The 22,079-nt window shown below is 36.7% G+C and overlaps 1 protein-coding gene across 5 annotated transcripts in view; it reads left to right on the top strand.

The window, feature by feature from the left end:
• MXI1 (MAX interactor 1, dimerization protein) overlaps positions 1–21,812 on the top strand; it is a 78,826-nt gene extending 57,014 nt beyond the window's left edge. For all 5 annotated transcript variants that reach the window (XM_012450188.2, XM_012450190.2, XM_021666880.2 and 2 more), the window contains exons 4-6: positions 14,222–14,336; positions 14,960–15,131; positions 20,026–21,812. In XM_012450188.2, the coding sequence (XP_012305611.1) occupies positions 14,222–14,336; positions 14,960–15,131; positions 20,026–20,189 (451 nt within the window). In that variant the 3' untranslated portion in view covers positions 20,190–21,812. The remainder of the gene's footprint in view (positions 1–14,221; positions 14,337–14,959; positions 15,132–20,025) is intronic.
• The last annotated feature ends 267 nt before the right edge of the window (positions 21,813–22,079 follow it).

Raw genomic sequence — 22,079 nt, 5'->3', positions numbered from 1 at the left:
AGTTTCAAATATGGTATACTGAAACTTGTTCTTGCTCTATTGGGCATTTTATTAGATATTTTGAAAATAGTTTTGTTTAGCACATTCTGATTTGCTGTGCTTAGAAAGAAATATATTAGTAATTGTTTTTTAAATATTCTTGAGATCATAAAATTTTAAATTTCATCCAGATAAAGATTTCTTATGTAGATTAATTTACTCAGGAAAATTCCTGTTAACTTTATCATATCATTTTGTAGATATTAACTGGCCTTATAATTTTTTATAAAATCCCATTCATTTAAAATTGTAGTCAACAGTATTTAGTAATAGTTGAATGGAATAGAAAAAAATTGATTTTTAAACATTAGCTTGAGGCTAGTGCTGGTTAGTGCTTTATGTTATTATTTTTTTCAATTGGTGCTTGATGGAGAAATATTTTTTGGAAATGGTATAGAGAGCTGTATTCTACTTCTGTGTAGGATTTTTTAGTTTGGATATGGAAAAGCTGGAGCTCAAACATAGGTTTGAGCTTGGTACCTCCAATTTGCAAAATGGACACATCTTTCTTGGCAAGTGAAGGTTTTGGTAGAGCTCTGAGTACGGAGGATTAGATGCTAGGACAGGCCCAACAGTCATTAGGAATAAACAATAGTTAAAAATTATTAATCTTTTAGCATCAGTTTTACTGTTTTCAATAAAGTACAATTTGGCTCCTCTCTTTGACTCTCTTCCCTTCCTGACCCTTTGCACTTTTAATGAGATAATAAGGAAATAAGTTAAAAATTTAGGTTTAGGGTTTATTTCAAACTTTGTTGATGACTTGATCTTGAAAATTTAGGATTTGTTTTGAACTTTGATTATCAATCTAGGATGACTTATAAGTAATGGGTAATTTTGCTAATGTCTCTTAACAGTTTTATATACTCCCAAGATCGTGTTTTCTGACTTAAAATTTTTGGTGGAAATGGGAGTTCATTTGAAGGGGTATAGTTCTGACACTGACAGAGGACTCCTAAAGATAATTACAAATCAACTGACAAGCACTTATTAGGCATTGACTGTGTGCTAGGTAATGGGGATAGGATAAGAGAAGTAGGAGTCCCGAGTCCTGCTCTGGAGGACTTATAGTCTAGGTAGAAGACAAAAGATATTTTTATAAGTTCCTGTAAGCAGCATATAATTAAGTGCTAACTTGTGTGTGTTTGAGATGGGAGTTGAGGTAAACTCATAGCAGGGGGTTATGATGGGCTGAAGCTAATGTGAACAGCTTAGACATGAGCGGTTATTCCTCTGCATGGTTCTCTCTAGGAGTTTGCCATAATTGGTTTTTATCATGTTTTCAGTATGTTTAAAAGGGCTTTCAGGAGAAATAACTACATCTGAATCTTTTTTACAATATCTTTTAATCATTATAGTTGTCACTTATTCTGGGTTGAAAGTGGACTTGCAGCTTCAGCATGGATAAGGTAGATATAGGCCTGTGAGTACATTTGGAGAATGTGATGCAACCTTCTTATGGTCACTTTCCTGGTATGTCTCTGATGGGAGCTAAAATACAGTGCCATTTTTAATGGCTGTGTTTTCTGTGAGGGACTGTCTGCAATGGTTCTCCCTCTTGTGGTGGTGGCAATGTTGGTGAATGCCCAAATGTCTTGTGAAAATAGCCCAAAGCTTCAACTGGGACAGATCAATCTATCATTACCTCTGAGTAAATAAAGATAACTGAACATCTAATTCCTTAGTCTTCCATGATCTCTTAGAGGTCATTCTGTTTTGGAGTACTACTGAAGATACCAACTTTATTTTAGTAGGCGCTCTATATGATGGAGAGCCTAGTAACTTTGAGGTCATGTATCTCCCCTTGTACATTATATTTTATCTGAATGCTTCTCATCCTTTAATAGAGAACCCCAAGCAAGAGGTTTGCATGGGAAATCCTGTGCCTTTTAAAACTTTCTGCCTGCACTAGTGTATCAATCCAAGGTTACTGATTTTTAAAAATTGTAACCCATAGCCTATCTTTTTAAAGCTTCCCTAAAAACTGAGGTTGATAGGAGATTTTATGCCATTACAGAAAATCTATGTTTCATAGAATGCTTTATTTTCTAATACTTTTATCTTGAAGTAACTAGAGCAAAGCTGACCCTTTAAATCTAAAATTAAGTGAGAAAGGTACCAGCTTTCTAATATGGAAGTGTAATGGCTAAATTAAGACAAGGGAGAAACCTGGAAATTAGGAAAGGGTACACTTAGATTTCTTCATCAAAAATCATAATGACTAAAATGAGGGAGTCTATTCCCTTTGAATTTTATAAGAGGAATTTTCAAAATTTTAAAAAGACAGTCTTAATATAATATGTGGTAACTATTTAGGAACTTATTACCCTAATAAAAAATAGAAATAAAATCACACCAAGTTTAGATCAGTTCTTTGATAACATATTGCTATTGGGCTTTAGAAAGGAGATGTTAGGAGTATGTTTCTATAATATTGGTTACTGTCATGGTTTTCCATGCTAGCATAGTTTTCCCTGAGCCATCTGTTGGTGTCATTGTTCAAAGTGAACTCTTTAGTATTTGGACCATTGGTGCAACCAAATAGGACATTTTTCTTTAGAATTGTAATGTTTGTAGGGTTTTTCTATCTTGATTCACTTTATTCCAGCCTGATTCACAATTATTCCTTTACAGAACAGCTTGAGTTCGACAAAGCTGTGAAAAAAAAATCAGTCTTTTCTAAATAAGCTTCTTTTTTTGATTAGAAATTCCATCTTTGCAGTTAAAACATTTGTAAACATAACACAATTAGATAGAACTGATTGACTTTTCAAGACTGCAATTTTTATAATGGAAAAGGATTTTTCTTAAAGAAGCAATTTGGTGATAGCCATTAGAATTTCCTTGAAAACAGTTGGAATTTACTGCTAGCATATATTGGGTCAGATGAATGAGGGAACATGAGTTTGCTGGCTTGCAATGTTCAAGAAATATTGGTGTTTTTAGAAGAAAATACAGAATATATGTTGGGCCTTATTTTCCACCATGTCACAGTATCCTTCACATAATTTTTGTTCTGTGAGATAACAGTTGTTGGTGATCCTGAAAGATGTTTTAGAACTTTCATTCTGCAGTATCTGAAAGGAAATGTAGCCAAGTTTGGAAGACTTAACCTCCATACGCTGCTGGATTCTTTAGTTGGGGTAGTGGTCAGTATGTTCTTGCTGTTGGAATGTACTTAGGCAAGAGAGCCACACAACCTGCCTGATGAACAACTAAAATTTTGATTGGCAATGATAACAAAATGAAATATGTTCCCCTCAGCCTGCCTCTTCCTTCTTTTCCCAAATCCATGAAACTGTGTAGATTTTTCAGGGCTGTTCTCCTGAGCTATTGATGAAATGAAAATAATAACACTTGAACTTGCAGCTTTTGTAGCAGTCCTTAGAAAACTGTAATAATATTGAGCTGAGGCTGGAATCATATAAAATAAATACTAGAGCTCTGATTCCTCTCTCATTTAATCTTTTCCTGGGCTTTTCTAGAGGAGAGTCAAACTAAGACTTAAAGAAATATAAATAGAATCAAGTCACACAGTGTAATGTTGCAACCCAGATATAACTTGAACCCAGTCTTTTACTTAATAAAGATGAGATAACTGCAATTGTTGTTAATCTATCCAACACCTTTCCCTTTTCAGAAGGGTTTTTAAAAATAAAGTAGTTCTTAAGGCATGTTCACTTTTACCTGCCTAAAAGTGCTAATCTGTAAGTGCCCTACTATGACACTGAGAACATTTCTGCCTTATCAGAGGAGAACATGCCCAGGATTGGTGCCAGGTGTTGTGTTATGCTAGGCTGCCTCCAAAAGTTACTCTCAAAAATGACTCTTCAGTTGGGCCCTTTGTGGTTAGGAAAAAAAAAAAGTGATACCGTATGATGAAAGAGAGCTCAGAACATTTAAGTAATTTAGAAATAAAAAGACATACCGAAACATTGATTCTCTATTACCATCAGGGACTATGGCGTATTTTTAATTCTGTGTATTCCATTTTTCCAGAGGTTGCAAATGGCCTGTAAATGCCTCAGTTATTAACAACAACACATACACACTGGCCAATGATTCCTCTTTGTTACCCTTTTTCTACCATACATTTTATCTCCTCCTCACCAAAAAACAAACTACATTTTGATTTTGGGAAAATTGTTCTAAAATGGGACTTTAGAAATAATTCCTGGCTGGCTTGACTGGACTGGCAGATGTCCAGCAATGCCAAACCATTTGCCATCTGCCAGTAGTAAGCATGGTTACCACTTTTAATCATTTAGCTATTTCAGGTTACTCATATTCACTACAAAGTATGAATATTCACCTTCCAGGGATGCATTAATTCTTGGCCAGATTGTTCCTGTTCCATTTAATAAAATGTCTTTCCTACTACATGAATATATCCCCTTAAAATGAGCTATTAAACAAATCACATCTTATTAGTAGGACTATTTTTAAAAGGTGCTTTGCTATTCATTTTATGCTTCTAGATGAACAGAAGCATACATTTTACAAAGCACTCTTTAAATGTGCTATTTTGTGCTATGAAAGATTACCATTTTATTAGAGATCAGTAACAGTATCTCCTCATTTCCCTCTTCCATCCTGGACAATAATTTGATATAATGAAACAATTATACTGGGCTCTGGGTAGGAATAGAACTGTGAGAGTTAGACATAAACTTTTGTACAAGAGTAGACTTAATTCTTGTATTTTGTATATAAAACTAGGTCAGTGTCTTATAGAGCGTTATCACTGTGTCTCAGATCTCACTTGCCAGCACGTAGGAAGTTTGTTTTGGTTTCAAAATGTACTTTACCCCATGGTGGCTGGCAGGGTACAATACTATTGACATCACTGTGTTTCAAATAGAAAATTAACAAGTAGCTACTGTTGGGATTGCAGATTGCCTTCCCAGTCCCTGTGAGAGAATGCTTTTTCTTTTGGACAGCAACACTTCTCAGCCCCTTGGTACCATTAAATCAGCCAGTGGGGGCTGCCAGATAGGGATGAACACCAACAAAAGGCCAAAGAGTAGAAAAACTGTTAATAAGGCAAAAATCTTTAATCAGTTTCCAAATTGATGTGAAAATAATTAAAAAATATTCTCTCCCATCGATGGCTAAGTTTTGACAGTAGTCCAGGTTCAGAGCCTGATCTCTCTAGAGAGGAATATCCTTTCCCTCCACCCAAACCCCTGGAGAGTTGCCAAAGGAAAATAAGCTATTTTGTATTTAGAACAAATTGCCACTGTTTTCTGCAGTGATGTAGCCCTATTTCCCAGACTTTGAAACTTGGAATACAGAAAGTTCTTGTGTGACCGAAGAAGAAATATGGTGAATGAGTGATCAAGTTTTTTTTTTAAACTAAATCCATATAAACAGATAAGAGAGAGGAAGTATGCATAGAAATTAAATTTAGCACAGAATGGATGTCAAGTGAGCAATTTCTGTTAAATCACTTTGGAGATTGGGTTCCTTGTGGGAGTTCCAATGAAGAATAAATGCCTCTGGAACAAGATTTAATAATTTTTTTTTCAAATGAGGCTGTCAAAAATAAAGTCTTCTTTAGACATGAATGCCCGATAATTAAAAAATACAGTTGTTTATATGTTCTGCACTATAGTCTTCAACTTAGCAAGCAGTCCATGGATCTTGTAAGCCTGTGCATACACTAGTTTCTCATTTATCACGTGCGATTAACAACTGTTCATTTTTTTCTTCTTTGCATTGTGGAATATTTCTTTTTAGTCTTTCCCTTCTCATTCCTTGGTTTTCTTAGCTGTCTCTTTTCTATTTTCCTAGTCCTAGGCCCCTATCACTGTAAATACTTTGATAAAGTCATTCTGTTGTAAAAGCTGCAGTTCTTAAACCTTTTGCTTCACTATTTAAAGAGGTGTTGACCGGGCGCAGTGGCTCATGCCTTTAATCCCAGCACTTAGGGAGGCCAACTCGGGTGGATTGCCTGAGTTTAGGAGTTCGAAACCACTCTGGGCACCTGGAGAAATCCCTTCTCTACTATGATACAAAAAAATTACCCGGGTATGGTGGCACCCCCCTGCAATCCCAGCTGTTTAGGAGGCCAAGGCAGGAGAATCACTTGAGCACAGGAGGTGGAGGTTGCAATGAGCCAAGATCGCACCACTGCACTCCAGCTTGGGCAACAGAGTGAAACTCCATCTCAAAAAAAAAAAAAAAAAGTGTTGAGTGTTGACTCTCATCAAGAGTTAGGTTGGAGACTGCTGGTTACTCTACATGTAGACATCTTTGGTGGTGTGCACCTTAACATTTGCTCGTGACTTCAGCTGCACCAGAAAAAAAAAAAAAAGGTTAAGAGTTCTGGCATTCATAAGCAATCTCTCACAAATGCTGGCCTGGAATCTGATTATAGTGTTTGGAGGTCTTATTGATTATTACCTCAAATTGGGTGAGTTAGAGAGTCCCAAAAACATCCACTAGAAATATTACATCTCTCTTCCTGACTGCTGTGCTAGTCATTCTGTTTATTTGAAACAGAAATGACTAAAAGTATGGAGTCAATCTTAATTGAAATACAGTGTAATTAGTATAACATCAAGTATCATCTGAGGAGCGAGTATGGCAAGGATGATCTTGTGGAAGAAATAGTTTGGCTGTAGCCGGGAAATGAGTTAGATGCCCATCAGGTGGACATTTGGAGAGAATGGCATTCCAGGTAGAGAAATTGGAAAGTGTAAAAGTACATTTGGTTGTGGAAGAGTTTTGCAAAGGAATGAGTAATGGGAAATGAGGCTGGAAAGGTGGTAGGCAGAGGACTAAATTATAGCCTCCAAACAGGTAAAGATTTTACTATTAAAAACTTGAAAAATCGTTAACAGCATTTAACTCAGTGGTATCATAGGGCACTATTGTTTACTGATGATCATTGTTATTGACTTACTGGCACTTCATGCTCTTCATATTTCTAAGTTGTAAAGACTAAATAACATTTCAGCCTACATGGTATCTGTGTAGTTTGAGAAAGAATATGCTACTATTTTGTCATCATTAATTTATATCTCCCTTTCCTCTCTCTTCCATATCTTCTCTCCCTTCTCCCCAGTCCTTTCTCTTTTCCTTTCCAAATCTTTGAGAGACCTAATCCCAGCCATGAGTCAGAAATTATATTCAAGAGTCCATAGTGATCTGTAGTGATTTGCTCTAGCAGTTTGAACATAGATTCCTGGAGGTCCTGGGATGTATTACAGGTTGAGCATCCCAAGTCCAGAAATTCAAAATACTCCAAAATCTGAAACATTTTGAGCATCAACATGACTCTCAATAGAAATACTCATTGGAGCATTTTAGATTTAGGAGTTTTGGATTTGGGATGTTCAGCTGAGTATAACGCAAATATTCCAAAATCTGAAAAAAAAGAGAAATCGAAAACACTTCTGGTCCTAAGCATTTCACATAAGGAATACTCAGCTTGTCTGAAATAATGTGAAATTTGAAGTCTTCTTTTAAAATACATTTTGCATTATCTGTGCTTGTTTTTACATAAAATGTTTTTCTTCCAAATTTTTGAAAAAATTATGACTTCTGGAAAGGATAGTATAACCCTGTGTCCTCAAATATCCTCTGGCTCAGTGTTGAATACCTCTAGAGGTATATATAGTCTATGCTAAGGACTATTTAGATTTTATTGAAAGAAAGTGGTTTTTTAAAAGTCTCTCAAGAATAAGTCACATGTATCTTAACCATTTTAATTCTTATTTGTATACAGATAAGCTCTTTCATGTTGAGGCTGGCAATGTGACAGAATAATTTATATTATCATTTTATATGTTATATATAATTTGTATAATTTGCAACTTTATTATAACACTTATTAATATTTCTATTTGATTATTTTATAAGATACCAATTAAGACTATTTAAGTGAAAGCTGCTTCTTTGTGAAAAGTGAGAAGAGAGTCCCAGCTATTTTCCTAAGTTTTTATTCCTGTCATCATTGAGTCCCATGACTGCCACAATCAGATCTGACACTAGGGATAGGCCACTTGCCAAGTTATTACATGGGAGTTAATAGTCTATTTTCTGTGAAGTAAATAATATTTGAGTTGTAGGTGAAACATACAATTATCAGATGCCATTTTGTAGAAATAGCTTGTCCTAACTTTCTTATTTTATGAACAGAATAAGCTGAACAGCACATGATCATACATGTTTTAGTAAATAAAACTCATGAGCCACAATAGGCTTTTGACATATCAAGATCCATTTTTAATGTCATTTTTCCATTACGAAAACAGGCAGGCAGTGTTTTTTAGGGGGTAAATTTGGGTTTTTAGAAGATTCTCAACACATTAAGTTTTAGAGACACTTTGGTATATAAAATGTGTAGGAGAAGCAGCTAGCTGCTGTCACGTGCAGGAGTGTGTGTGGGGAGTTGGGAAACCTGGCCACAAGCCACTGCAGCTTTGAAGAATGTGGCTCATGGGAGGACTCATAGCCCATTGCGTAACGTTCAGCAGAGAGGAAAATGTAAGCACTGTCTCCATCACTTGACTAGCTTTTCATTTTGATTTAGTTACTTGGTAAAGTCTAGGTATCCTACAATGGAAGAATGGAAGATAAGCAAGTTCCAGTGAAGGACCATGCCTCCAAAGGCATCTGCCAGTGGATCCTTGGTGGGGCCAGGCGAGGGTTAGATTTATTGTTGGACAGGGGGATGAGAGTTTTGAAAGACTACTTGAAAAACATCATCAAATGATACTCAGCTTTCTGAAAGGATATTCTTTCCTCCCTCTTCCCACAACAGTATGTGCTACCTATAGTTGATATACTTGTGCTTTAAAATATCACAGCTACTAGTAGAGGCCATTTTATAGCAAAATCATTTCCCTTCATGTTCTGTGGTACATCATGTTGGCAGTAGAGGTTACAGGGTTTGAAATCAAAAGCAGCATTGGTTTCTCCAGGGAAAAGTGATCCCAATCTACCAAAATAAAAGCCAAACAGACTCTAATTGTTGTTTATCCCACAAGGGGCTTGCCCTTTTTGAAGGTGTGGTTAATTTTGATAGGACTCTTCTAACAGTGTTAGTGGCTGGGAATTTACCTTTTCCCCTGGGCAAAACCCACTTTAAAATCTCACTTAAAAACAGAACTCTAAGTGTCTTGGAAAATAAAAGTACTTTGGTATCTCTTCATTCTCTAAGCCCCTGTCTTAGCAAGGGTACTCCCGTTTTCTCACAGGGCACTTCCTGCTGCAGTACCTAATTCTAACTTTGTTTTACTATAACTCAGCTAAAGTAGGAAAGATTTCCACTTTATAGTTTTTATTAGCTGTTCATGTGTTTTTAAAATAAGTTTGTGTTAAATAAATGTTCAGCAAGGAGCTAAATTTTTAAAAAGCATTATTCGGCCAGGCGCGGTGCTTCATGCCTGTAATTCCAGCACTTAGGGTGGCCAAGGCAGGCCGATCAAGAGGTCAGCAGTTTGAGACTAGCCTAGCCAATATGGTGAAAGCTCATCTCACTAAAAATACAAAAAAAATTACCTCAGCATGGTGGCACACTCCTGTAGTCCCAGCTACTTGGGAGGTGGAAGCAGAAGAATCGCTTGAACCGCAGGAGGCAGAGGTTGCAGTGAGCTGAGATCGTGCCACTGCACTCCAGCCTGGGAGACAGAGTGAGACTCTGTCTCAAAAAAAAAAAAAAGGCATTTTCCAGTAAGTCTAGTTCTATAAATGTTTCAGTGTCAAGTTTTTTCTATTTGCTGTTGGTCTAGCATTCATAATATTCAGAACAACAGCCTTAACTTTCCCTATCCTTCTTTTTCTACATTTACTAGAAGTGCAGGACCATGCCTTATTCTCGTTTTTTTTTTTTTTTTTTAAATCTTTGCCTCTTCTGCTCTCCTTGAGGAATGAGTCCTTATTCTCTATGTCAACTCTTGTATCCCTTGGAGACTTGAAAAACATCATCGTATACTTGGAATTTTTTTCCTTAGTGCTTCTTAGCTACTGCTGAGATTACAGACGGGCGCCACCACGCCCAGCTAATTTTTGTATTTTTAGGACAGACAGAGTTTCACCATGTGGCCAGCCTGCTCTCGAACTCCTGATCTCTGAAGATCTACCCACCTTGGCCTCCCAAAGTGCTGGGATTATAGGTGTGAGCCACTGTGCCCAGCCTGTGAATCAGGATTTTCATATCAAACCAAGCCTTTTCTTCTATTGCTCGTCCTCTTTCCTTCCCCCAAAGTCTTACAGCACCCATAAGTTGGCATCCTCATACAGGAGGCTCTTGAGCTACCAGTCACATGAGAATGAAGGCAAGAAAAGAAAGGACCAGATGGCATCAAAAGATATGTCTTTCTAGGTCACTGATGGTTAAGCTTGCAGTCTGGTTACAGGGAGACTATAGGGGAAAAGGGTGGAGAGCAGCACCACTGCAAGGGGAGAATAATTTTGCCATACAATTCCTGTTTCAAGAATTTGCGGGAGAGAAAAAAACTTCCACGTTGAGGAGAATGGATTTTCTGATTTAACTCTTTCCACTTTACAATTACAGGGCATCTATTGCTCTTGGAAGAGTATGTTTACCTAAGTGGCATCTAAGCACCTGTGGTAAATGTGTGCATTATTTGGATGGGACTCTCCCTCTTGGTCGGCTGCTGTTCTTCAACTGCCATTAACCATTTGCTATTCTACTCTCCAAATGCCTGTTTCATTTAAATAAAAAACTTAAGGAAAGGACATTTATCTTCCACAAGTACACCTGTCTCCACAAGAGCAGAGGAAATAATTCACTGCTCATCCTTCATATTAACCAATTATGGAGGACTGTATTTACAAAATATGAAGAATGGCATCACTGGCCTTTGTGAGATATCTCAGGGTATATTTTCTTGGTGTAAGTTGTGTTTCAGAGCAGATGAATAATTATTTGACTGAAGAAATGTTCAGTAGTGGCTAAATAAAAAATATCTTTTAGGGCATTCTGCCTTCCCTGTTAATTTAGGCATTTTTCAAACCTTGGTCTGGGAATGTCCTGATTTGTTAGTGTTATGCAAATCCTCAGACAGCTGAAACTAGCTGATTATTTCCTAATGGAATTCCAGTTCAGGTGTGTTCTCTTGAAGGAGAGAAAATAAGGCATTTTAAATTTTACATTTAAACTTGGTCCCAATCTCTACATTTAGGTCCTTTTAAAATTACCTAGAAAATCCTCGCTTTTTCGTAGACACATTGAGTATTCTTCAAGTCCAAAGTCAAATTTCAACCTCTTTTACAAGTCTACCTCCTCCAATTACAATCTCTCCATTTATTCAGATTCTGTTGTCCTTGATATCTGTATGACTCATTCAGTATGGACCAAATGAGACAAAACAGTATGCTTCTTTCTGTAGTCTAAACTCTTGAAGTTAACATTTCTTTTTTACTTTTCCTTCTCAAGCATCTGGAAAAGTGCTGAGTATGTAAAAATCATGTAATAAATACATGGAATGATTAAAGAGAGAAAAAGATATTTTAATATGTTATTTTCATTCTAGGTTTTAGCCAAGTATCACAAAACAAAAAATAGACCCACCTTTCTTTTCCTTGATGTGAAACTTTACGGAATCATTTTGAAGTTTCTTTTTTTTTTTTTCTCCCTGAGGCAGTGTTTCACTCTGTGGGCCAGGTAGAATGCAGTGGCACCATCTCAGCTCACTGCAACCTCTGCCTCCTGGGTTCAAGCGATTGTTGTGCCTCGGCCTCTCCAGTAGCTGGGATTACAGGCATGCCCCACCATGCCCGGCTAATGTTTATATTTTTTTTTTTTTTTTTTTTTTTTTTTTTTTTTTTTTTGAGGCGAAGTTTCGCTCGTTACCCAGGCTGGAGTGCAATGGCGCGATCACGGCTCACCGCAACCTCCGCCTCCTGGGTTCAGGCAATTCTCCTGCCTCAGCCTCCTGAGTAGCTGGGATTACAGGCACGCGCCACCATGCCCAGCTAATTTTTTGTATTAGTAGAGACGGGGTTTCACCATGTTGACCAGAACGGTCTCGATCTCTTGACCTCGTGATCCACCCGTCTCGGCCTCCCAAAGTGCTGGGATTACAGGCTTGAGCCACCGCGCCCGGCCTAATGTTTATATTTTTAGTAGAGGTGGGGTTTTGCTATGTTGGCCAGGCTGGTCTTGAACTCTTGGCCTCAAACAATCCGCCCACTTCGGTCTATCAAAATGCTGGGATTACAAGCATGAGCCACCTGTCCAGCCCATTTTGAAGTTTCTTAAAAACTAAAAAATAAAAGATAATTCTTATATATACTGAAGTTTTGGAGTTAAGTAATTTGAACAAAATAGATATTTTTGCAGTAAGGTGCTTGTTAACTTTATTAGTTGCTTTGTTGACATTTTTAGAAGACTGAATTTAAAGCTGGAATGTCTAATTGTTAGTGTAACCTCCAGTCTTTTTTCCATGCTTCAGTCAGATCATATGAGTACTGTTATCATATGCCATAATGATCTTAATGAAGAGTTTAAAGACACTTTTTACTCTGGTATTTTGTTGTTGCTGTTTGTTTGCTTTTTTTGGTCTGCTGCACAAGAGCACTGTGATCACTTGAGAATCATCACCTAAGAAATTTTCCAGTTAAAAATGAACATTTTGCTAAAGGTTCAATGCATTTGGGTAGAATAGTAGGGGAGGAAAGTGACTTTGAAGTTGTTAAATATCATTAAGGAGAATCCATGGATATACATTTAATTGAGGGATTCCTTTATCCACATTAGTTATGTCAGGTTTCAGCCTGGACCCAATTACTAGACTTGAGGTATTGAACTCAATAAAGAAATTTGGAATGGAAATACTGTCAGACCTTTTGGGTTAGTAGGTGCTGAAAGAATCTTAACAATTCATCAGCCAAACCTCTGACCTCACTACCCTTAATCATCCTTGCTTGTCATGACATAATTGGCTGCTTATTGCCTTCTCCTACCCTCTTTCAAATTCCTAGCCTTTGAGCATTTCACTTGACATTATTTCTTGTCTTTTAAGACAGAGAAAGTGCATAGTTTGGTGTGTGAATTAGCAAAACCATTTTGGTCCTCTTTCAGAAGAAAATGGAGTGTGTGTATTTTGTTCTTGATGCAGTTAAGACAGTTACTAAAAGTTCAGTTATAGGTCTTTAAGGAGTTAGGGGTAAACTGTGAACATATTTGTGGATTTTCTATTCAGATATGCTGTTAACTGCTGAATTATTCCTTGTGAAAGATGTGTAGTAGTATTGTTTTAGGATGAAGTTAAATACTCAGAGCTCTCTTGTCACTATGATCATAGTTCTTTTAGGGCACAGGGAAGGTAAATCCAGGAGGTTGAGGAGAAATTTCCTTCAACTTTCCCATGGGAAGGGTAGATTAGTGAATGCAATGACTTTCAGTAAAGAATTTTTGTCACCTGTTGTCCTTGTGGATTGGAGGCAGGTAGAGAGAAAGGAAAAGAGAAAAATAAAAATTAAGCTAATAAGCTAGTACAGTTAAGCAGCAGGGGATTATTTTATGGGTTATTTCTGTGGTTAGAATTGACCATAGGGCATATATTTTGTCTAACCCTACCCTAGCTGGCCACAACAGAATTTTGCTGTTTCTGTTGTATTGGAGTATAAGAAATCATCATTTTTATAAGTGAAAAATGTTTGAATATCAGAAATTTCATATGGTTCAACCTAATATACAACAACATGTAACTGTAGGATGGCTACAGTTGTAGAGAGGTAGGTTGTGTATGTGTGTGTTGTGTGTGCAAGCAAGTAAAAGGTAGGAGGGAGGAAATATAAACTTACGAGCATTTTATACTCCCTTGAGGTACCACAGCTGAAAACCCCTCCTCTTGCCTATGGTTTTAGTTATTCAAGATTAAATAAAATTGTCCTGGTACGTTTTCACACTTCCATATTAATATAGTTGAGACAGTTTATGAGATGAGTTAAAAAATAAACCATCTTGACAGAGATTACCATTGGGGATAATAATCTAAAGTGACTGTTGTCTACAGAGTACAACAGAAATAGCAGAGACTGAAATGTAGCCACCCCCTACACTTGCGGATTCTTCGAAAGTGGAGAATTAGGGGTGTAACATCCACCCTATAAGCTGAATAAATGCAAATTATTTATCTGAAAATAGGTTTTATGATATTTCTAGTGGAATATCCAGACTGTGTTGACTTTTTGTCTTTCTTAGACGAGCTCATCTGCGCCTTTGTTTAGAACGCTTAAAAGTTCTGATTCCACTAGGACCAGACTGCACCAGGCACACAACACTTGGTTTGCTCAACAAAGCCAAAGCACACATCAAGGTGAGAATTTTTACTTTCAGATTTGCATAATTCACTCAGTTCTGGTTTAATCATTGGCAGTGATTCCTATTCATATACATCAGCTCGTTCACCATGCCCTCCTTAATAAATGACCTCAAGAGAAATCTTTCTAAAAACTTACCAGCTAATCTGACGGGAGCAACATAACCTGATTAAACTAAACTGTTTTGACAGCATGGCCATTTGAAGAGCTGGGAACGCCAGGAAAATAACAATTACCTTCTTCATACTCAGAAGGAAGGCAGTTGTGCCCTCTGGTGGAGATGACTTCATTTGGCTGTGTCCTTCAGTATTTTTCCATCAAATACCACACAGAGGAAGTTTCTCTGTGGAGATTAGTTTACAGGCTTTTAGAAGTCCATCTTGTTCAAGTAACACAGCATGCATTACATACACAGAAAAGGAAAAGACAGAACTATTTTTTATTTTTAAAAATATGTATTTATATACATTCACATTTTGGAGGCTTTAAACTGTGTATATTTTTACACACACACACACACAGTTTGTGTATATTCATTCATGTTTTCTCTGCCAAAGAAGGAATCAGTTTTATTGTTTGTACTGGACTATACACAAATGTAAATATCATTTCATTTCAGAAACTTGAAGAAGCTGAAAGGAAGAGCCAGCACCAGCTCGAGAACTTGGAACGAGAACAGAGATTTTTAAAGCGGCGACTGGAACAGCTGCAGGGTCCTCAGGAGATGGAACGAATACGAATGGACAGCATTGGATCAACTATTTCTTCAGATCGTTCTGATTCAGAGCGAGGTAGGCAGCTTGCCTCTTCTATAATGAAATACTAAATATCTCTGTATCTGGAGATATAATGAAATACTAAATATCTCTGTAGGTGGTATGTTGGGAGGCACTGTATTTACTTTCTTTTTAGCCAACTGTAATATTCTAGGTTTTATGCAGTCGTAATATTGTCTAGCAGTGCCAGTGTGGACTATAAAACTTTGTTTTCTTGAATACATATGTGTGTGTGTGTGTGTGTATATATATATATGAAATACATATATATATATATGATGCAGTTAAGACAGTTACTAAAAGTTCAATTACAGGTTTTTAAGGAGTAGGGGTAAACTGTGAACGTATTTGTGGATTTTCTATTCAGATACACTGTTAACTGCTGAATTATTCCTTGTGAAAGATGTGTAGTAGTATTGTTTTAAGATGAATACTCAACTCTCTCATCACTATGTTCATAGTTCCTTCAGGGCACAGGGAAGGTAAATCCATGAGGTTGAGGAGAAATTTCCCTCAAAAATATATATTTTTTTTAACTTTTTAAGTTTCCTATAGAAAATTATAGAGTTCTCATGTAACTCTTCACCCAGCTTCTCCTAACATTAACATCTTATATAACCGCAATACAATTATTGTAACCAGCAAATTAACATTGATAGAGTACTATTAAGTAATCTACAGATTCTATTCAAATTTTACCAGTTTCCCCACCAACATACTTTGTCTGGTCCAGGATCCTATGCAGGATCCCACATTGCATTAGATAGTTCCTTGGTCTTTCTTTCTTGACAATAACATTTTTGAAGAATATTGGCCAATTGTGTTATACAATGTACCTCAATTTGGGTTTGTCTGATGTTTTCAAATGATTAGATTGAGTGTATACACTTGGGCAAGGAATATCACAGAAATGATGTTGTGCCCTTCTCAATCCATTTTGTCAGGAAGATTCATGATGTCAATGTTTTTATTACTGGTGAAGTGAATTTTTATATGTAGAGTTTAAAAAATACCACATCCTTTATTTCTCTTTCCATCTATCCTAAAATATTTGTCTTTGACAGAATTAAAGAACAGAAGTCAACCAAAAAATAATGGTTTGAATTTTACTGATCTGTTCTTCTAAAGCTTCCACATCAGGCTTCATATCACATTAAAAGATCCCAGAGGTGAACACTGGTGATTTGAAGCCTTACATTTGGGGAAAAGAGCTCATGAGCTTTTCAGGATTCTAAAACATGAGAAGTGACAGGGGGTTTAGGACTCTGATTTTGTTTGTTGTTTTTGACTTTTTTAAGTGGAAATTTTCAAACATACCTAAAGGTAGAATAGAATAATAAACTCCTGTATACCTACCATCCAGTTTGAACAGCTGTCAACATTCTGTCATTCTTGTTTCATGTATTCTTCACTACCCTCACCCTCAGTATTTTTTCTGGAATGCTTTAAATCAAATCCCAGATAACATCATTTTGTCCCTAAATACTTTAGTATCTATCTCGAGTAAATAGGATTTTAAAAATATAATTATAATACTATTATAATACCAAACAAAATTAATAAAATCAGATAATCTTATTTAATATCATCCAATATCCAGTTTGTGATAAATTTTCTCCACTTGTCTTAAAAATGGCATTTTAACATTGGTATGTTTAAGTCAGGATCCAAAGGCCACATTCCATTTGTTTGATGTGCCTTTTAAGATATTAATCTATAATAATTTTTCCTGTTCCACACCATTTTGGTAGAAACAAAAAAACTGGTTTCTACATAACATCTCAAAAAGCCTTCTTTGGCAGAGAAAACATGAATGAATATATAGGTATAGATCTCCGTGTATATATATAAACATACCAAAATACATATTTTTTTAAACATCAAGAGACTGAGTCATTTTTCTTATAGAATTTCCCACATTCTAGATTTGGCTGGTTGAATCCTCATGGTGTCATTTAACATGTTATATCCCTTCTATTTACTGTAAACTGGTTGGTAAATACTGAATACTTCATAGGTGGTGCTTTGTACTTCGTGTTGCATCAATATTGTGTCTAGTTGTTGTCCCACTTTTAATAATAGATCAATAAGTAGATTCAGGTAAGGTCATTTTAATACGTTTATATAAATATATCAGCCTTTAACTTAATAATTGTTTTAGAAATTATTGCCCTTAATTCATTGGGTGTTATACAATAGTGATATTCCAATTGTGTCATTCCTCTTGTATTTATTAACTGTTTTTCTATAAACATTTCCTCATCAACTTTTTGGTTATTCTGAAATAAAGTTCATACAGGGAAGGAAGGATAAATGCTTGGTCTTGTTTTTTGCTTTATCAGTTTCCTCAACAGAATTGCTACCATATCAACTTCCAGAAGTAACAAGTTTTGGTTTTACTGTTTTTTGATTATATCATGAACTCATGTTTTGCTGTACTGAATGTGTTCTGATCCATTACAGTCATTCTTTTAAATTCTTTTGAATGCTCAAACTGTCCCAGATTTGGTGAGTTAGAAGCCTTTCAAATAGTTTTTTGATCCTTTTTAACACAACCCTAGGAGTTTTTTTGGTTTTGTTATTTTTCTATGTAAAAGTTTCTTTTTATGTGGCACTCAGTTTTCAAGAAAAGTATACCAGAGGCAGTAGTAAGAACATAAAGGACATGCTACATTTATGAGGGACAGTGAGGTATAGCAGAAATAACCCAGACCTTGGTACCCACCCCTATTACCTCCAAATTTCAGAGGAGGGTGTATTTTCACCACTGTAGTTCTCATTTTTTTGTTTCCAGTGTACCTTACTTTAGTGGTACCTTACCAAGTACCATCCAAGTACCATCCTTATCTTGAGCTGGTAACCTCCTTTTTAGTGTTATAGGGGCTTTTAGTTAACATCTCTGGTACACTTGGCTAAAGCAGTTTCTCATTTTACTTGTTTTTTTAATTTTTAAAACGTATTTTTAAATTTTTTAATTTAAATTTTTAAATTAAAATGAATTTTTAAATTTTTTAAAAATAGAGATGGGCTATTGCCTTGTTGCCCAAGTGATCTCAAACTCCTGGTCTCAAGCAGTACTCCTGCCTCTGCCTCCCAAGGTGCTGGGATTACAGGTGTGAGCCACTATGCTGGCCATCATTTTTACTTTGACTGAGTTCAGCATGTTATTTTGGATAGTGTGCCTTGTTACTATTTTCCAGTTATAGGTTGGATGAGTGTTCAGTGGTGCTGGGAAACAGTGGCTTCTGAAGCAATATGGATATAGAGCAAATAGTTACAAATTCATAGATTATTTGGATAGTGGCCTGTATTTTTAAAACACGTGTCTAAAATCTCTAAAACTTTTGAAGTAACAAGCCCTTTTGAAAAGTATACTCCTGGAAATAGCTTCACCCTGTCTTTTTGGCCTCACAAGAAAACACTTTTTTTTTTTTTTTTGAGACAGTCTCGCTCTGGAGTGCAGTGGTGTGATCTTGGCTCACTGCAACCTCTGCCTCCCAGGTTCAAGCAATTCTCCTGCCTCAGCCTCCCAAGTAGTTTGGACTACAGGTGCGCATCACCATGCCCAGCTAATTTTTGTATTTTTAGTAGAGACGGGGTTTCACCATATTGGTCAGGCTGATCTTGAACTCCTGATGACTTCGTCATCCTCCCACCTTGGCCTCCCAAAGTGCTGGGATCACAGGTGTGAGCCACTGCACCCGGCCAAATCCACTTTGTCAGTGCCAAATGTGAAACAGGCTTTGAGTTTGTTTTAAGGTAACTGAAAAATCCTGGGTTTCACTCTAGCTCTGATGGGAGAAAACAACTTTTTAACTCTTTTGTTTTTAACATGTGTATTGCTTTATGTATGTTATTGGTGATTAAATAGTATTTAACAATTACAGTTTTAATTTTTTAAGAGACAGGGTCTCACTGTCATAGGCTGAAGTACAGTGGTGAGACCTTGGCATGCTGCAGCCTCAACCTCCTGAGCTTAAGATTGATCCTCCCACCTTAGCCTCCTGAGTATCTGGGAATACCGGCTCACCCAGTGTATCTAGCTAATTTTTGTGCGTTTTATTTTTTTTTTTTAGAAATGGGGTCTCACTTTGTTACCCAGGCTTGTCTCAAACTCCTGCACTCAAGGGATCCTCCTGCCTTAGCCTCCCAGTGCTGGGATTACAAACATGAGCCACTGCACCCAGCAAGATTATCTATTGATAGCTGAGTCAAATATGTATTCGGGTTTTTTTTAATGTTTGGTTTTTAAGTCTATATACCACCACCAAAATGGATCTCATTATAATCTGGAGACTTTTAAATTTCAGGCCCTTATTTCAACCTATATTTGATGCAAGAAAATTAAATCTAAGACATATCCCTCAAAATCTGCTTTATAATGACGGCTTCACTGACTAGTCAAAGATCTTTATGATGAATACTAGAAGTCTGTTGAACTATCCGTAGAATGGTACCACCAAAGGCCTGGATGGGTAAATTTTCTAGTTTGCTTATATTAAGTTTATGTTCCTGCCCATCATTTAAGGCAACCCTGATTAATAAATAGAACTGAGAATTAGTTTGTGGTTTAATGCAAAACAGATGTTCTTAAACCACTTGGGGGTTGGGACCTTTTAATATTAAGCACTAATTCCCAAATACCCAAGTGCTTTTAGTGGGCGGTCCAGACGGACTGGCGTCCAAGGATTTAGTAAATTTGCTGGCTAAATTAAGACCACCACTGTAACCAGACATTCTCCTTGTCAAAAAATATTCCTGTCTCCACCTTCAGTTCTTCTGTTCTCCAGGGATCACTGATAATAAGCTTGTTGTATAACATTTCTTTTTTACCTCTTTTCCTCATGCCATTAGTTTTTGAAGGTACACTGTATCAATTATTAATGGTTTTTTTTTTTTCCTTTGGCAGAGGAGATTGAAGTGGATGTTGAAAGCACAGAGTTCTCCCATGGAGAAGTGGACAATATAAGTACCACCAGCATCAGTGACATTGATGACCACAGCAGCCTGCAGAGTGTTGGGAGCGACGAGGGTTACTCCAGTGCCAGTGTCAAACTTTCATTCACTTCATAGAACCCAGCATGACATAACAGTGCAGGGCAAAATATTCACTGGGCCAATTCAATACAAACAATCTCTTAAATTGGGTTCATGATGCAGTCTCCTCTTTAAAACTAAACAAAACAAAACTATACTTGAACAAAAGGGTCAAAGGACCTGTATTTAAGCAAATACTTAGCAAAAAGTGGGGCAGAGCCTCCCAAGGAGAACAAATATTCAGAATATTCATATTGGAAAAATTACAATTTCTAATGGCAGCAGAAAACTTGTGTGAAATTTTGATTTGATTGAGTTGACTGAAAAGACATTGGAGATGCCATCCTCTTTCTCTTTTCTAGTTTGCTCATACTACATTGAGTAGACACACTTAAGGATGGGATTAGGAACCCTTCCTGAGCTTTATGGTCCTAAAAGCAAAATAAAAACTAATTGAATGAAAAGACAAGAAAATCAGGCATTAATCTTGGATAGCTAAAGAGCTATTAAAGCAGCCTGGGACAATTATCACCAAGCCTGTGGATGATCAATTCTTTATTTTTTTAAAAAAAGCTCATTTCGTGCTCTGCAAAAGGAGAGACTCCCATGAAGCCTTTTGAAAGGGATCATCATGCAGCTCAGCTTTCTGTTGGATTCCATGCTAAGCAAGCTACCCTTATCCTGCATTGTTAGCACTAGAGCACCCAACCGCCACCTCTCCATCCCGCTGCCCTTAGGCCACATGGGAGCAGTCCATGCATGACAGCCTCTATCATACAAGGCCTATGAGTATGGATTGGGGGGCCAGAAGGAAAAAGCTCCACGTGCCTCTGTGTCTGCGTGGGTCAGAAGAGTTGTGCACGCAGATTAGCAGGCCAAGGTCTGAGCCACAGCATTTTTATTTCAGATTTTGATAACTGTTTATATGTGTTGAAAACCAAAATGACATCTTTTTAAAGCTTATCCATAAAAAAAATAGATGTCTTTTATAGTGGATTACATGGGGAAAAATCATCTATTTTGATGCAGCATTTGATAATGATAAAACACCTCACAATTCACTCTTTATAGTGCACAAAATGAATGAGGTCTGGGCTAGGTAGAAAAAAGGTCAATGCTGTTTTTGTTTTCTTTTAGAATCATTACCTTTTACCAGCTTTTAACCATTTGATATCTATAGTAGACACACTATCATAGTTAACATAGTTAAGTTCAGCACTTGTCTCATTTTAATGTAAAGATCTGTTGCTTCCATTTTCCTACAGGCGTCTCTCTTCCTCACAGTCCCACTGTGCAGGTGCTATTGTTACTCTTACAAATATTTTCAGTTAATGATGTTATTTTCTTCTAAGTGAAATTTCTAGCCTGCACTTTGATGTCATGTGTTCCCTTTGTCTTTCAAACTCCAAGGTTCCCCTGTGGCCCTCTCCCTTACCCTGGGAAGGCTTCTTGGAGACCTTACCCCTGGCTGTTTGGACTTTGTATACTTTAAATAATTTAACTACCCTTAATTACTTAAAAAAAAAAAAAGCTTTATGATTTTCATAACTTATTGCTGATTTTAATGGATTGTTAATTTCAGTCCTGTAGTTTTATTTTATGTTTAGATAGGGCTGGGCAAAGAAAAAGAAAATAAAGACAACCATATTTAGCAGTGAAGTTGAGTTGTGTGTTAATGTTAGACTATCCCTTTGTGAGTGGGACAGCATTCACTGCTTCTATATGTAGTGTACCATCTTGGTCATATGTTATGCCTCAGCATATACTTGTTCTTGCGCTCTTCCTGTGCCTCTGGAAGTTCTTCCTTGACTGTGCTGTTTTGAGTGGAAGAAATTATTTGAAGTAGATGTGAGTGAAAAACTGCATGCCTTTAGAAGCCCAGTATTAGAAATTGCTACGTTTCAGGTGCTAGGAACTTAATCAAAA

This window comes from Aotus nancymaae, unplaced genomic scaffold (assembly GCF_030222135.1).
Source record: "Aotus nancymaae isolate 86718 unplaced genomic scaffold, 86718_ANA_hifiasm-v0.15.2.pri h1tg000010l, whole genome shotgun sequence".
Classification (NCBI taxonomy): Eukaryota; Metazoa; Chordata; class Mammalia; order Primates; family Aotidae; genus Aotus; species Aotus nancymaae.
Note: the sequence above shows the minus strand (reverse complement) of the source record. Positions and strands in the feature narration are given on the sequence as shown.